Below are 15,876 nucleotides of genomic sequence, written 5' to 3' on the forward strand. Positions count from 1 at the left end.
GTGTGCAATTATCACTATCATTGCATTAGGGTTTCTGCAACCTCCTTCTTCTTTTAAGTTGTTTGGGCTAGAGAACATGGATCTCCAAATCGGTTGCCCAATCCCTCCAACAACCTTTTTCGCGGTCAGTAGTGATTCAGTAGTGATTCAGTTCGTCAGAAGTTTTTGCATGCCGCCCGCCTGTGCATTTTAGAAAGTAGCAAATTATTATTAGCACTTGTTAAGTCATAGTGCAGCTTAATTTATATTAACTATTCATATTGAAATGGAAGGTAATGCATTTCATAGGAATTTGTTTTAGAATATTACAAAACAACTTCCAACATAATTCATTACACCAAAATGCTTGCTAACTTTTCTTTTTACGTTGCTAGGTTCTTACAAAAAAAATGTACTTCAGTCATTCATCATCGATTCGAACGAAGCTCTAGATTTTAAGTTAGGTAAGGAATTTAATTTATTGCTAAAGCTTTTACTGAATCATGCAATTTTTTTAATTTATACAGTTCGAGAACCTTCTGATGTTGATAATGATGAAACTACCTTCAAACCAGAAATGTCTCATCAAATTTTTGGAGAAAAGTATGTCCAAGTAAAAACATTGAGAATCATTTAATCAATTATAAATTATTTTGTTTCCCCAAGTGAAAGCATATTTGGTTACCAGAACCTCAAAATTAGCTTGTACTACACTGCAGGAAAACTAAACACATACCTTGGAATGAATTACAGTAAAAAAGTTGATCCCAAGCAATTTGAAGGAGCTACAGTGAGTCCCCTTTTTATTTGAATTGTGTGATGTATTTGAACTACTTTACATTATTAGGCTGATGATGTAATGGGAGCCATCACTCCTAAACTTCCACCTGGTTACATGACTAACCTTGATGACTTTCTCGTAACCCTAAACAAAGAACAAAGCTTCAAACCTCCTGGTGAACTTCTTTCAACATACTCTATAAACAAAGGTACTAATACTACAGATTACAAAGGTTCACAGATTTTGTAGATGCTTTGAGTCATCACAATCCCATTTCCAGGTTCGGCCGCAGAAAAGAATTTTGAATTGTACAGTTGTACGATAGAAGAACCTAGTTTTCGATCATACCACGAGCGATTGCAAACTTTCCTCTTGTGGTATGTGGATGCAGCTAGCTTTATCGACGTTGATGATGACCGCTGGCGCTTTTACTTAATGTAATAACTTTTAGATATTCATCTAATCCGATGTTTTTCATTTGAGACTGTATCTTCTGCAGATTCGAAAAATATCCTTGTGATGGAAGTCATCGATATGCTCTGTGTGGATATGCCACAGTTTACCTTTATTTTGCTTATCCTAATAAAACTCGGCCTCGCATCAGCCAGTTCTTAGTTTTGCCACCTTTTCAACGCGTAGGTCTTGGAGCAGAACTTCTAAACACCATTTATCGTTCATTTCTTAAGGATTCCAACATACTTGACATCACAGGTATGTATCAGTGTTAACAGATGTTTGGAGAATTGTTACTCATGCTTTGTGTCTATTTTTTAACAGTTGAAGATCCTTCGGAAGAATTCACTCGTCTTCGTGATTTTGTCGACGCTCAAAATAGCAAAAAACTATCGTCTTATTCTAAAGAAAAACTTCAACAAGGATTTAATGCTGAGATGGTGGAAGATGCTCAACGAGAGCTTAAAATCAACAAAGTAATATTAATAACTTGGTTTCACAACTGACTCTAAAATTGTTATGCTCCAATTGTATTCAGAAACAAGCAAGGCGTGTTTATGAAATCCTTCGTTTCGAGGCAACCAACCTAGCGGATGTCGAAGAATATCGTGCCTATCGCTTAGACGTAAAGCGTCGCTTGAATATTCCCTATCAGGTGGGTCCGAGCTTGTTCGATTAATCAAATTATACCCAATATAATTTACTTTTCCATTACAGAAAGAAGCATCAGATTACAAGAAATTACAAAAGGCCCTCAATGCAGAGGAACTTCGCTCTACCCTATCTACTTCAACTAAGGAACAACGGATTGAAAACCTGGACAAGCAATATCAAATGCTAGAAAATGAGTACAGGTAAAATTCCTACTAAGCTGGGAAAACATGTTTGGATTGTCATTTGTCATTGATCTGCTTCAATAGTAAACACTTACTGCACGTGGCACATCAAATCAGGTTACTGCGCCCTATAATTTTGCTTTCATAATACATTTTAGTCGCTAAAATTTGACAGTAGCCTTATCTTGAGTCGAAGTGGCCTTGGATTGATATTTAAAAAAAAGCAACTGATCGTCTGGTTGTGTGTGGTTAATATAATCCCTAATGCGTCATTTCTTATTGATGTAACTCATTTACTGTTAAGTAATGTTTCTTTTGCTTATGTATTCACGTACAAAATATTCTGTGAACTATAATTATTAAATGCGTTTGATTCGAATCATCATGAACATGAAGTCATGATTAAAGCAGTCTCTTCGGTATTACTTTTTGAACAGAGCGCCATTACCCATTATTATTTCATCAGACACCTAGTGGAGAAATCATGTACTGTTTCCTGTGCCAACTACCATATTGGATATTGATCGTCAGTTCGTCACCTCCGGTCACCTCGGCTGCTTTGTTCCCGCATGGTTTTTCATCAATGGGCGTCGATTCTTCTGTCTTCTCGAATACCATTAAGTAACCATTTCATATTCCATTAAAGTTATTGTTAATAAAAGTAATGCCAATCACTTAAGTTAAAAAACGTAAAAATATCTGTATGGACTGTGTCATTAACGTCAAACGAATCTCAAATGTTGGATATTTCAGTATGATGAAAACGTGATTTTCTCTTTTTACTTTATTTTTCATCATGTCATCTAACATCTGAACTTGCCAATTCCAAAGAGTAACTGTTGCTGTACAGGATGAACTATAACTTGTATTTCCATTAATTTTGGTAAATTCATTTTCATGAAGTTGTTAGAGTTTGTGGAATCATTCCACTGGAGTGGGGTGTGGTATTCAGTCCTGTACGCATCTGCTGTTATTCTAAAACACCCTTCTTTACTTTTTATTCATAGGACCTAGGAGGCTAGGATATGAATTGTTATCTCCAATATAGTTGTGGGTGTGTGGTTAAACCTGTGACATTTTTCATCATATAAATGGCATGTAAATGGTAATTCCTGCTTATATATTATTCAAGGTTATTATTATTAAATGTAAATTTTTTGTGCGTTGAATTTACAGGTAACAGCCTACAATTCATACTTGGCAATTCCATCTGACCATTTGGCCTGAAACTGCTGTATACATTTTCCCAAAGTGTTGTCTCTTGCTGCATGTTTCATCGCATGCAGAAATACTTCAAAACAGAAGAATTAATTATGTTGATCAACTTTTTAACCCCAAGGTTACACATGACTCTGTTTCTGATAGTAATTGAGTTTTTATTTTTCTATAACAGCCTGGTGAAGTCCGAGCTTCTTCATTGAAGCATGTGCATGGGATCTGGTGTGGCTGCCATGTCATGAAGGTTTGTCTTTAGGAGGTTCTCTACTATATTGCAAGACAAAAATGCGACGAAAACCGGAAATATGAAATGGTAATAATGTACATGTAAGATAAATCAAGTGGGTTAGAATTTTGCTTAAATTTTTGGGATGTGTGTTACCTATGGATGTTCTTTGTTAAGAATTTACTGAAGTTAAACATTAAGTTCTTGATTTAGATGACATGGCAACTACTTCCTGGTTCTAAATCAGACATTGTTTATGAAAAGATCTTCATCAGCTTGTAAAGATTTTTAATTTTTTTTTAATCAAACAGTGAAACAGAACAGAAATCCCCTTCAGTCTTGTCTTAAATTAAATCTTCATGATCGATGTGATGATCTTTGGTCATCTTGATTTATTTATCTCTAGTTTAATGTAAATTTGAAGTAAATATCCTAATTATTAAGTGTTTGATCCATTTATTTTACAATTGTAAGCTAAAGTTAAACTTGCATTTTTTTATTTGCTTTGTAAATTTTATTATGGCTTCTTTTTATTTCATATTTAAAATTTAAAAATGTTATTGGTTCAATAATGTCTTTTTGCTTTGTAGGTTTCCATGATCAGTTTGATGTTTGAGCTGTTTTGGTGTTGCCGTTTGGTGTGCAGTGGTTTCCAGTTGAGAGATGCGTTGAAATGGAGCTTGTGCAGACTTGCAGTTGAACGAGAAATGAATTATTTCAATTCAATGGAAAAGATAATTGTTTTTGTTGTAGTACCCATAGTTACTGTTGCAGCCATTGGCCCATTGCTTGTGAAAGATTGTTGTGCATCAAGTTAACTTGTGGCTGTTCCTTGGTGCTGGTGTCTTGTTCAGGCAGTATTTTGTTCAATTTGCATTATGTCTGTATAGTTAACCATTTACATGTTAAGAAGGAAAAACAAAATATGGGGAGTTTTTACGTAAAGCATATAATAGACAGATCTTCGCGTTGTGAAAGCGACGAGAAGGTAGTTGGGAGGGGGGGGGGAGATTTGATTTTCATATTATAGAAGAAATTGGGGGTTATCATTCATTTATTATACCGATATAGAAAATAGGTATATAAGCTCCTCAGCCACACCCATCCCACTGATAATCAAAACACAGTACCACATATCCACCCAGTATACATGCACATACTGTGAACTTCAGTCCCATAATTATACCACCTACAAACCCAGGATCAAACTACTTAGTTATCCAAAGTGTGGATAACTAAGTAGTTTTATGTCAAAATAATATAACATGTACAAATATTAACTAATAAACAAGCATACTATATTACAAAATTAAAGAAAATTTAATAAACAAATTTTCCGGTCCAAAATTTCCCCCTTTTTTTTCCTTATTTAGAGCGAGTTAAGGCAAGCAACTCGCCACCTTATGAGACAAAAAAGCGATGATTTATTTTTACGGAAATTTACGTCAGGCAAGTTACAACTTTTACTAATTCAACAATCATCGCTTGTTGTATCATTTGGTGAGCAAAGGCCTACGCATTGCTTTGTTTTAACTCGCACATCTAGTGAAAATTGTCTACGGCCCCCAGAGATATGTATCTGGACCGAGAAGAAGAGGCAAGTTTTTCCGGGGAGATGTAGTCATACTAGGCTTCCAGGTTAGACTCATGACCCTCCAAAAGTTTTCATCAGATCATGGGCCTTCCAAGTCCCCGTTCGACCAGAGCCCTCCCCTCCTCCTGGTTTCACAGCGGGTGAGTGACCACCGGCGGGCGTTGGTTAGTGGTTAGTTAGGGAAACGGGGCCACAGAAAAGAAGAGAGCCCAGATATGCACTTGTAATTTAGCTAACTACAATATTTCATCAGTCTTGAATGACAGCATGCTCTCGTCGGTTTCCAAACAACTATAAAAGCAGAAAGGGATTAACCTGAAAGGAGAGTAAATTTAAATATAATTTTCCAACCACATATTGTAGTGACAGAAAGCAAAACCTCAATTCTATCAATATTACCTTGTACTAAATTAGAACAAAGTGGTGGTCACCACAAAATCTTGAGTAGCAGCATTTTCTTGCTGTTGTCCGCAAATAGATGGCAACAAAGAATTAGATCTGGCGAAGGCATCAATATCTTGAAGTTTTACAACTTGAAAGGGAAAAATTAATGTGAGCATTATTGTCTTGAAAAACAGTAATTCAAAATATTTTTGGTAAAATAACTAACCTGCAACAGAAATGATTTTTCTTCAGAAGACATGGGTTGTGAGCTTGCATTTTTGGATTAGATCATTTCATTTCTATTGTCAGTCACAAGCACCTAGTTGGCAAGGTACATCAAAACTTCAGCTGAAATTATCTGAAAACATTTAGTCAAGAATGCAGTAAGAATTATTAGCTAAAGATTGTTTTATCTATTACTTAAAAACAGTTAACTTGCTATCCGATCTCCGTTGTTAAACTTTTTTGACGTGTACTGTCATGTCTGTCTGTGACTTGACTGTGCAACCAACTAAAGATTCAAAACTCATTACTAGATGTCGCTAGTGTCGCCGATGTTGTTCTTTCATGGTGAAACGAGGCGAAATGAGTGAAACAAATTGTTGCTAATTTATACTTATTCCTGTGATTTCAAATACCAAATTTAAATTCGTATGTAGGTTTATCTTTACTTAGTTTTCTTATTTTTATACTGTACTAACTTATTTCTTCAAATTCTAGATGCCTACTGCTACAAGTTGACTTAGTGCTCAGTCAATTTCCATCCATTAGATCCTCATGCTGTCAAAAGCCTAAAACTCATGTTTGAAGAGCACATATAGTGGAATATAAATGTACCGAGATAAGGTATTTCCTCATTACTGCTACCAGACCACTGCAATTCAGATTTTCACATAACATAGGCATTCTTGCTTACATGAACCATAGGATCTGTTCTGAATCTCGCAATTTGGTGGTGTACCCTGCAACAGCATGTTTGTTTTTATGGCTGTTTGTACTTTGGTTTAGAAGGCAACCCAGCTAAGAGATAGGTAGAGTTTTATTTCTTAAAGGTAAATTTGTGTAAATTTGTAAATAATGTAGAGAATTTCCTTGTCCCATTTCCACTTAGAGTTTCAGTGACATGAAGAGTGTGAAGTGAACCACCTATCACCACGCTACTGCAATACTTCATGACACTTGGAAATTTATCTCAACATGTGGAGTAATGCTGTTGGTTTCTGTGAATTCCGTTTTTACGGTTTTGTCATCATGAACTTTTCAGTTTGCTTCTTAGAAAAGGTAAAGATTGATAAGTTTTATTCATTTTTACATTTTCATAAATGTAAAAATTTTTTTTTTTACAGAGCACGCAGTTTCTTTGTGGAATCGTGTGGTCCTGGCACGGATATTCTTGAGCCAACGCTGGCTTTTGTCCATGACCAACGTTCTGCTCCATCCTTATCTTCCCGACGTAAGCTCATCCAGATTCTGCTTAATCGCTTCGTACACAAAAATACAACTTGACTTACTTCAGTGACGAGTTGGAACACTTCAGTGGTCGCTTCCGTGCCGCTGTTACACACCTGCAGTCACTCACCACGGGATTATGCCCAGGTACCCGACAATTTACTTATTTTCGTAGATTATCTATTCTAATAGTAAACTTACTTGTGTCTGTAATAATTCCGAAATCAGGCCCTACTTGCGCGCAAACGTATTGTTACTTAGACGTTTTTTTCTAACGCTAGATGGCTTTTCGATAATTGTCAGCTGTCAAAACAGTCAGTTTCAGTTACTTTAAAATCTCTTTAAACATGTATCGGCAGCTGTTGTGTGGAAATTTTTTAGTGAAAACTGACGATAACTATTCCACCAACAAAGCTCACTTGTTAGATTTTTAATAATGTGTTATTTTTTTCTACTTCCGGTTTCCTGATTTCAGTCAGTAGTTTAGTAAATATTCATTTGACGCACAAAAGAACCACATATTCGTGATCCTCATCGAATTTGTGGTAAAGTTCATGTTTTTCTTTGTACGTTTTCGTACTTCCGGTTTTGAAAATTTTCCTGAACTATAGTTCAGGAAAAATCTCGATTTTGGCAAAATTTTGGATTTCGTTCAAATCATACCTAATCGACCCCAAATTTCATGGAGATCACGAATATGTGGTTTAATTTGACGACAGCTCAGTGGTTGAGGCGCTGTGGTTACTTCCGGTTTACTTCCGGAATTTTTTTCATAAAAGTAGCAAGTGAGCTTTGTTCTGTGTGCAGTTCTTAATATTGAAAGCTAATTCTAAGCAAAAATTTCAAGCGCCTGTAAAGTTTTGTGCAAAAAAAACCTGACTACTGAAACCTGACTGTTTCTATCTGTATTATGTTACTTTTATTGGCATTTCACTTAATAACAATTGTTTTGTCTTTATTCAGGTAATGCAGAGGCAGAGAAGACGTCGAGAATATGGACACCAAAACATCTCCGTTATCTCCAAAATGTCAGCGCGGATCATCATTTATTGTTGGTAATATTTGTGTTTGTGTTAGTTAATCCGTTGTCTGCCACGCCTTTGTTCCCCTACCTCCTTAGCACGGGCCTCCTAGAGGCCTCCTAAATGCGTGCATTCCATCTTCCCTGTCAGCCCGGACTTGTCAGCAATGGCAAGTCCCACCTTGGTCATGGATCCTTCAGACATGGCGCGTAGAGAGTAGAGAACAACCTACGGGTTGTGTGGCGTGGCAGCCAACGGGTTAACTAAAGTGTATGTATGTATGTGTGTTATTGTAAAAAGTGGTGGAATTGTGGGTGGAGGTGGGACAATAAAGCAATTCCTTTTAACTTTTTTGTTTGCTGTGCCTCTTAACTTATAACAAAATCATATTTAGCACTTGACTTGTATATTTCTTACAACTTTGAAGTTTTACATAAGTTAAAGGCAGAAGCGGCTGATCATCTCCAGACTCTTTAAATAAACTTCTATCGACTTCTATGAGGAACCAAACACTATCTGCAACTCTTGTGGCACAGCAATTTCAGGAGAACACCAGCACAGCTACTTCAGTTCTTTTTCTTTAATCCTGTATCAGCTGCATAATCACATCTCTCAACTGGAAACAGGCTGCAAAACCACTGCACATTGAACAGCACAGGCATTGTTTAAGTATCACCAAGTCCTATGGGGAAAAATGAATATCATTTTCAATGATCAAACTTAAGCTGCAAAAGATATCGTGTAAAACAAATGACATCAGACATTTATCCAAGATTCCATTGGCAAATGAAGTTTTAAATGGAGATTAAATCCCAGGAAAAGAAGGTAAGTAAGAAGTACATCTAATTCTTAAGTGTTCGAAAAAGTTTGCAATACAGAGTGAAAATTTTTGTTCTAGTTTGATCAAAATAAAGTTGTTAACTCAAAGGAAGCTGATCGCTATGTTTCACGGGAACTATTATTTGGAAGCAAGAAATAGCACCACTTATTGTCTACATAAGATCAGAGTTAACTTGTCAGTTGAATTTAAAAAAAAAAAGAAAAGATGCAAGACTTCCCAAGTTACACCCAATACATTCAATTAACTTACCATTTCAAAAAGTCTTCCTGCAATGACACTTCACAGGATAACACCAGCTCAATAAAATGCATACAGTAGCTGCAAGTCAACTTGACTTGATCACACCTTTCACCAGCTGGCTGCAACAAAACCACTGTGGCCATGATGCCAGCCATGGAGCTCAGAATTTGTTGAGTTCTCACATTCTGCAACAGTTGAGCAACAGGATCTCCAACCTGAACACCAACTAATAAAATCTATAACATCATTACAGGGAAATTGATCAACAAAATTTCTCCAATACCTCTTTAGTGTTCGTCGTGAGATGAGACGTACATCCGGACAGGTACAGCTAACAACGGACGATATTTCTGCAAAATGGAAAGCAGTTTCAGTCCACGTGATCGATTATTTGGCCAAGAGGAAATTATATGCAAGAATGCCTGTAAATTCACACAGCAACGTCTAGGATTAATTACATTTGAGAAATCCAAAGTCCAAACTAGAATTTACCATTAAATTTCATTGCTGGAAATGTAGATCGACACCGCAATTCCGTAACAAATTTTGAATACCTTTTCACTTAGCGTTTCGGAACAAAATGGCGATTATTTCGTCCTCTCAAAGACACTCGCGCCATCTGGCGGCTGGGGGACAACTTGATTTTAGCCACCTACTGACGGAGCCAAAAGATTCCTCCACGATTACCATGTTTGACTGTACGGAAACGGAAAGGAATCAAGGATGGATGGATTGTCGGACATATGAGATATTTAAAATTCAATCGAGTTTTATTGTTGATCATGAAAATAATTAAAGAATTTATTCAAGAATTTATTGGAGTTCTATTGTCCCGTAGTGGAGTTCTTTTGTCGGGAACTCCAGTGCCCGACAATAGAACTCCACTACGCGAAAATAGAACTCTATGTCTTTGGAGTTCTAAAACTGCAATACGACACAAAATCACATTTAAACATAACTAGTAAGTAAGGTACTAGCTCTAAAAAAGTAATATTTGAGTTATCAATTATGATCTAACAAATATTTCAAGCTTTATTGTAAATAAGATAATTTAAGTTTGAAAGAGACAAAAGGGTTTCAAGTCTACGTCAAAGGATGCATTTGGAAAACTGAACTAGCAACGACTGTGTGAACTCATACATTGAATGGAACAATAGCCTTACAGATAGACTTCAAATAAACTTAAGAGAGAAAAAACGTTGAGAAAATCAAACCTTAATTAACGGTAGTGTTATTGATCGTTGACTCACATCGATTTTCGGACCCAAATGGAACAGAAAGTAAAGTTAATCCATTTCTGGTTTTGATGTTCTCCTCAAGGGGAAACAATGTGCAAACAACTGAAATGTTGTCACTTGACTCACTGGTCTAACACAACTGGAATCGATGTGTGCAGACGTTGATGCCTAACCGCCTTCTCATTGCCTGTTCAGACCTACAGAAAAGACAGCTTTAGCTCCCACAGTAAGGTAATGATAACACAACTTTAATGATGATAAATGTAGTAAAACAGTGTGACCTCATGAGGTTGAACAAAATTGAAGTATGCAGCATTCCTTTCAAGAGTACTTGACTTTGAACAGCTTCAACATCTGTTTTGAAATATTTACATATGTGGTAATGTGGTGCATTCTATATTTGTGAGCTGTCCCTTTGCTAATCTGTGAATAAATGAAGAAGTTAACAGATAAATGAAAATAATTTGCAATGATTACAAAAAACACATTTTTATGAAGCAGTGAATTGTGGGTGTGCATAGAAATAAACTGATTCTGTCACAGTTATTGGGCATTTGAGGTAATAGTTGCAGTTATGAACCATCAGATTCCTCATTAATAATGCTAATTCAAATAACAACAAACACAGTTGGCTGTTTTCTCAAAATTTGTTGCACTTTCTCCCCGACACCAACACAATTTAATCTTGAACAACAAAATCACTGTCTGTCTGTTTCATTTCTGCTTTGCCTTGCGGTCTAAATAACAAAAAATTCATAAAACAATATTACGATATCGAACAACCATTAGCCTGCTGTGTAAACAGTAAACAACCAGCACCGAAAGCCACGAAACAATGAAGCAGACGACAATTAATAAAATCGTTCGATTCGGATGGCAACGTTCCAGAAACGACGATGTATTTAAAAAAAAATCAAATTTTTAAAAATCGCCGAGAAAAACTAACACAGAAGACAGAATCATTGCATTATACTCACTATCTGATGCATTTTTTAATAATCTATAAACAATTTGGGTCTATCCTAAAGTGAAGACTGTGTTCCAGCTTTCCACTGTTCTTTGTTCTGTCTTGAGAAATCGAAAGCGCCTCCCATATATCCAAACCGCAAAAACGATAAAAGCGGTTTACACGCCCGCACTTGACATCCGCTCTCCGTTGAACGGATCGTGATATTATACAACTAGGGTAAAAGCCCCCCTACCAAAGCAAGATCAAAGTAAAAATTTGCACGAAATCTGCCAATAAATACTTTTAGACCGAAACCGTCAGACCCTCCAGAAATAAACAATGCTGCTCTTTCCCATCACGCTTGATTCTAAAGGCTCGCTTGAAGTTTGGCATTAAAAATTAAAAACACGTATCTTCATTTATTGCTTTTTATTACTGTATCAATGCTACATAAATGCATAATAGTCTTTTTCATTGATCACAAGGACGACATCAAGAAACATTATTTTACTGTAGGCTATATTTTAGGTTTTCTAGGCTAAACATTCTTCTTCTGAACGATTTCGACTGATACATTATGCTTATCAATTATAAATACTCTGATGCTTTTAGCCCAAATAAGCAGTACAAGCGGCAGAAGGGTTGTCATAAGTACTGAGAGGCGAACACGCTCCATTAGTGCATGTTGTGACGTAGCATTTGCACGCAGGTACTGCGGTTGTTCCTCTACAAACAGTGGAGATGGATAGATCACTACTACTGCTAGTACTGGAGCTACTAGGGCTACTACTGCTACCGCTACTGCTACTGCTACTTCCATCGGTGGAGCTGGAACCGCTAGAGCTGGAAGCACGGAGGCCATCGGAAGTGCTACTACTAATAACGGCGTTAAAAGTACAGGGGGCGACGGTGCAAGTGCAATCGGTGCTGGTACAGATGCAGGTGCCTGTGTCACTGGCGCAACTGCACGGCACGCTGGCCACTGCACAGCTACTGTTACGACTGGTGATCTTGCTTGTTAACCGACCGTTAATTCCATCCACCACTCGTTGATTGATGGTATCAAGGTCACCAGCAAAAAGGAATATAGGCCTTTCAATTGGATCAACAGGAATGGCGATGTCCATCAGCCATCGAGCCTATAGAAGAATGTTGAAATTCAATTTCAATTTAAAAAAATCAAGAAGGTTTTCCCGATTTCTGAATCAGACATCACTTACCTTATTTATAAGATTTTCCCTGAAAGATTCCACGCCGTCCGATCGGCTTCCATCGTCGTTGTTACCAATACCAACGTTTCGAGCGTCGCAGTAAAAGAGCGAAAACATCAACATTGCCAACATGAAGAAACAAATCTTTGCCATTCTGTTAAATTTAAATTTAATTTAATATAAGCTCATACGATAACAAGACCCTTCCAGGTTCGCCCTCGGGTATTAACGGGCAAGCTATCAGTTAAAAGCTTAAATTGCTTATTTTCAGAACAATTAAAATGTAGGAATTTCGTAAGATTTTGTTTTATTGTAATTTTCTATTAAACTAATCACCTGAATCTGTAGTGCGGAAGAATTTTGTTGAGCAATTCTAAGATTATTATTATCCATAATGTTATTCTGTTCATAATTGGTAGCTTTAAGCTGCTGACGTTTTTTTACTCCGCTTTTTATCCTTTGGACTTGAAAAACACTCTTTTGATTTTGGTGGCATCTTTTAGCAAAATTTCAAGTAAATCAACCTGTTTGACAGACAGCACGGAACGAATACTTCCGGGGCGAGTCAAGCTATAACTACACTCAAGTCCATAAATATCTACCCCCTATACCCCCTTCCCCCCCCCCCCCCCAAAAAAAAGGCGCGAAAAAAGAGGATCTTAGTATCTTACCGCAACAGAATTGTTTTTGTGCTAAGTATTATGCAATCGGAAAAGCGAGTATGCGTCTATACGAATAGTTAAAACGGTGGTATATTGGAAAATGAAAAATTACAATGATTACAACAATGCCAAGTCAAAATGTGATTTAGGTAAACATTTCTGTCGTGATACGGCACAGCTCTCGAAGATTTTAAGACATCAATGATTGCATTTGAAAATATTACACATACGACTATTCAGTTAAAATCAAATGTTAAATAAATTTCCATTTTTCCAACAGATGCAATCAACGTAGATTCAAAATTACTGGTATGCCTAAGCTAATGTGCTCATCTTCTCCTATCCTTAACTTTCTTTCTGAAACAGACATGTGCACATCCAAATTTAGGTGAGGACGATACATATTCATGTCTAACTTCTAATCATTAGCCTAACAGTCAAAATAAAATTTATCGTTAGGGCATTACAAATATGGTAAATTATTTCAGTGCTTACCTTACATGATGACTACTCATCATATGGTGTTGATATCAGTGAGTGACTCACATAAATGGTTTAGTGCACTACCATGAAAATCAAGCAAACCCATTTAATGGTCATTTTACTGGGCGTCACAACAAAATCAGTGAGTGACTCAGAGAAATGGTTTAATACACTACCATGAAAATCATGGTCATTTTCCTGGGCGTCACAACAAAATTAGTTAGGCAAACAAAATACGTAAGAAAACTCAAAATAATAAATGATATTGTGTTGATTTACCCTTCATGAAGCATTTAGCTATGCGAAACAATTACAATGACAATGATGAATAAGGTAATCCATAGTATAGTCTTTTGCCTAAGAATTGAAACAGGAATGTTGAAATTATACGTTACTTTAATCATTACAAATTGCAATCTAACCATGTCAACATGATGACGACGTTCGGTAACTGGTAAATCAGCAACAAAAACAAAACAAACAGACAATCGAATTGATGTTGTGGTTGTCCTAAGTCACAAAAAGCTAATGACTAAATCCGCATAAAATTAAATAAAATTTAGTATTACCAAATGAATCGAAACTTACCTATCCGCTGAGATAAATTACTGTAAGTTTACACAAAAAGTTTGAAGAAAATCGATGCAGTAGTTTAGATTTCTATAAATTTATTCTGATTCTGAATTAAAGGTTCTGGAAGCCTGGCCCAGAACACCGTACACTCCCCCCACATCCCTCCCCCTCCTACACACCCAGACACCCGCATTTACTTTAATGCCTTCTGGTAGTACAAGTACTACCCTCAGGGATAAACAATTTGACTGATAATACCTGTATTTTCTTTTTAAATTCTGACTTTCGATGCGCCAATTGTTTCGAGTTATGTCTTAAAACCTAAGACTTGATCAACTGAAGGTCCAAATAAGTGGAAGCACTTTATGGAACTGACCAAGTTGCTTATGGAACTCTCAGTATATATAAGGCACAACTTTGATGGCTAGTTAGTTGAATCAAGCAAGTTGGATCGGCGTGGGAATACCGCATACTGGATGAACCCGCAAGCATTTCTACAATTTCAAAAATAGCTCTCTGGCCGTTAGTTAGTTAATAAAATATCCTGTGCTATTCCTGTACTAATAGCATAAATATAGGATTATAAAAGTCGCTATACAAATTTATACAGTTATAGGTACAGCGTATAGATCAGCACGTTTATGTTGACAAAAGTAACAGCTTACGAATCGATTCTATTTATAGAATTTGTTTACTATTACTAAGCTGGGAAAATCGTTTGCATTTCCGAATGATTAGTTTGAATTCCCCATACTGCAGATGGTGCATTGGAATAGTCACATTTAGTCAGTCATATCTAGGCTTATGCCCACCATCACTGAAGCGGATAATTACGTAAAACAGGTAAATACTAAATCTACCTAATAAACAGATAAATAGAACTAAAAAAGTCGTTAAGTACAGATGGTACAGCGTAGATGGGTTTGCTGGGTACGTATGTTAACGCAAACCGTATACGAATCGACTCTATTTATAGAATAATGTGTTTTACTAGGCTGGGAAAACCATTTGAATTGTCGAATGATCAGTTTAAATTCACCTATACTGCAGATGGCGCAACGGAATAGTCACATTTAGTCAGTCATATCTAGTCCTCTATGCCCGCCATCACTGAGGCGAGTAATTACGTCCTATAGTTGTATGCTGCTGCGTACATCGATACGGATGCTGATATCACAGCCAATGCACTCTACCACCACACGTGTTTGTAACAGAAAGCTATTTTTGTATCAATGATTTGATTCTGGTGAATATCCCGAAAGTACAGAAATCCCCCCGGCCCCATGACAAGCTTTGGAGCCGTTTTTTTTTTAGATACTTTCTGGCTTCCTGGCTCAGTCGTGCCCGGATTTTTTTACTGCCCCCACTGCACAGCTTGCCCAATATTCCACTCACCTAAAACTGCAAAAAATGATTGGGAAGCCTTGATTGCATTGGGCGACGGTGCAAATGCAACCGGTGGTAGTACAGGTGCAAGTACCTGTGGCACTGGCACAACTGCATGGTTTGCTGGCACAGCTACTGCTACGACTGGTGGCTATGACCGAGCCGTTACATTCATCCATCTGCCGTTCGTCGATGGAAACAAGATCACTATCAAAGGTTGATACAGACCATTCAACTGGACCGTCAGCAGGGATTACGACGTCCATCAGCAATTGAGCCTAAATCAATTTTCAAATTCAATTATGATATCTAAACCTAAGAAGGTTTTCTTAATATCTGATTAACACTTCA

General features: G+C 36.9%; 2 protein-coding genes and 4 long non-coding RNA genes across 13 annotated transcripts; 2 read left to right on the plus strand and 4 right to left on the minus strand.

Annotated features, from left to right (window-relative positions):
- The first annotated feature begins 52 nt into the window (after positions 1-52).
- On the plus strand, positions 53-2,071 carry LOC124202053 (histone acetyltransferase type B catalytic subunit-like). The gene is made up of 10 exons (XM_046598324.1): positions 53-272; positions 375-443; positions 507-582; positions 646-769; positions 827-968; positions 1,041-1,197; positions 1,260-1,471; positions 1,538-1,689; positions 1,752-1,868; positions 1,931-2,071. Exons 1-10 carry the CDS (start codon positions 266-268, stop codon positions 2,069-2,071), a joined length of 1,197 nt encoding a protein of 398 aa, XP_046454280.1. The 5' UTR covers positions 53-265.
- Positions 2,072-2,587: 516 nt separating this feature from the next.
- On the plus strand, positions 2,588-4,834 carry LOC124202075. Of its 3 annotated transcripts, none has more exons than XR_006877893.1 (4): positions 2,588-2,932; positions 3,057-3,154; positions 3,226-3,580; positions 4,084-4,834. It is a non-coding gene; the product is annotated as an uncharacterized LOC124202075 (long non-coding RNA). The 3 variants fall into 3 exon arrangements; XR_006877894.1 differs by having other exon boundaries at positions 2,592-3,154; positions 3,226-3,388; positions 3,443-3,580; XR_006877892.1 differs by having other exon boundaries at positions 2,592-3,154.
- A 390-nt stretch (positions 4,835-5,224) lies between these two features.
- LOC124202077 lies at positions 5,225-6,065 on the minus strand. Its single transcript, XR_006877896.1, has 4 exons — positions 5,892-6,065; positions 5,698-5,829; positions 5,487-5,619; positions 5,225-5,402 (listed from the first exon to the last, which is right to left on the minus strand). It is a non-coding gene; the product is annotated as an uncharacterized LOC124202077 (long non-coding RNA).
- Positions 6,066-8,253: 2,188 nt separating this feature from the next.
- Positions 8,254-11,103, minus strand: LOC124202079. 6 transcript variants are annotated; one of them, XR_006877900.1, is made up of 7 exons: positions 10,748-11,060; positions 10,543-10,684; positions 10,238-10,458; positions 9,516-9,719; positions 9,307-9,445; positions 9,033-9,249; positions 8,254-8,624 (listed from the first exon to the last, which is right to left on the minus strand). It is a non-coding gene; the product is annotated as an uncharacterized LOC124202079 (long non-coding RNA). The 6 variants fall into 6 exon arrangements; XR_006877899.1 differs by having other exon boundaries at positions 8,255-8,624; positions 9,033-9,259; positions 10,543-11,059; XR_006877898.1 differs by having other exon boundaries at positions 8,256-8,624; positions 10,543-11,103.
- A 521-nt stretch (positions 11,104-11,624) lies between these two features.
- Positions 11,625-13,029, minus strand: LOC124202060 (cell wall integrity and stress response component 1-like). Its single transcript, XM_046598332.1, has 2 exons — positions 12,431-13,029; positions 11,625-12,349 (listed from the first exon to the last, which is right to left on the minus strand). Exons 1-2 carry the CDS (start codon positions 12,572-12,574, stop codon positions 11,819-11,821), a joined length of 675 nt encoding a protein of 224 aa, XP_046454288.1. The 5' UTR covers positions 12,575-13,029; the 3' UTR covers positions 11,625-11,818.
- A 156-nt stretch (positions 13,030-13,185) lies between these two features.
- LOC124202080 lies at positions 13,186-15,794 on the minus strand. The gene is made up of 5 exons (XR_006877904.1): positions 14,155-15,794; positions 13,989-14,076; positions 13,846-13,923; positions 13,579-13,764; positions 13,186-13,513 (listed from the first exon to the last, which is right to left on the minus strand). It is a non-coding gene; the product is annotated as an uncharacterized LOC124202080 (long non-coding RNA).
- Between the last annotated feature and the right edge of the window lie 82 nt (positions 15,795-15,876).

Source organism: Daphnia pulex, chromosome 9 (assembly GCF_021134715.1).
Source record: "Daphnia pulex isolate KAP4 chromosome 9, ASM2113471v1".
Classification (NCBI taxonomy): domain Eukaryota; kingdom Metazoa; phylum Arthropoda; class Branchiopoda; order Diplostraca; family Daphniidae; genus Daphnia; species Daphnia pulex.

Excerpts from the sequence above, each read along its gene's own strand:
- LOC124202053 (XM_046598324.1), top strand. Across the intron at positions 1,690-1,751 it reads GAGAGCTTAAAATCAACAAA|AAACAAGCAAGGCGTGTTTA; the intron begins GTAATATTAATA and ends AATTGTATTCAG. Across the intron at positions 1,869-1,930 it reads GCTTGAATATTCCCTATCAG|AAAGAAGCATCAGATTACAA; the intron begins GTGGGTCCGAGC and ends TTTCCATTACAG.
- LOC124202060 (XM_046598332.1), bottom strand. The coding sequence starts at position 12,574 with ATGGCAAAGATTTGTTTCTTCATGTTGGCAATGTTGATGTTTTCGCTC. Across the intron at positions 12,350-12,430 it reads GGGAAAATCTTATAAATAAG|GCTCGATGGCTGATGGACAT; the intron begins GTAAGTGATGTC and ends ATTCTTCTATAG.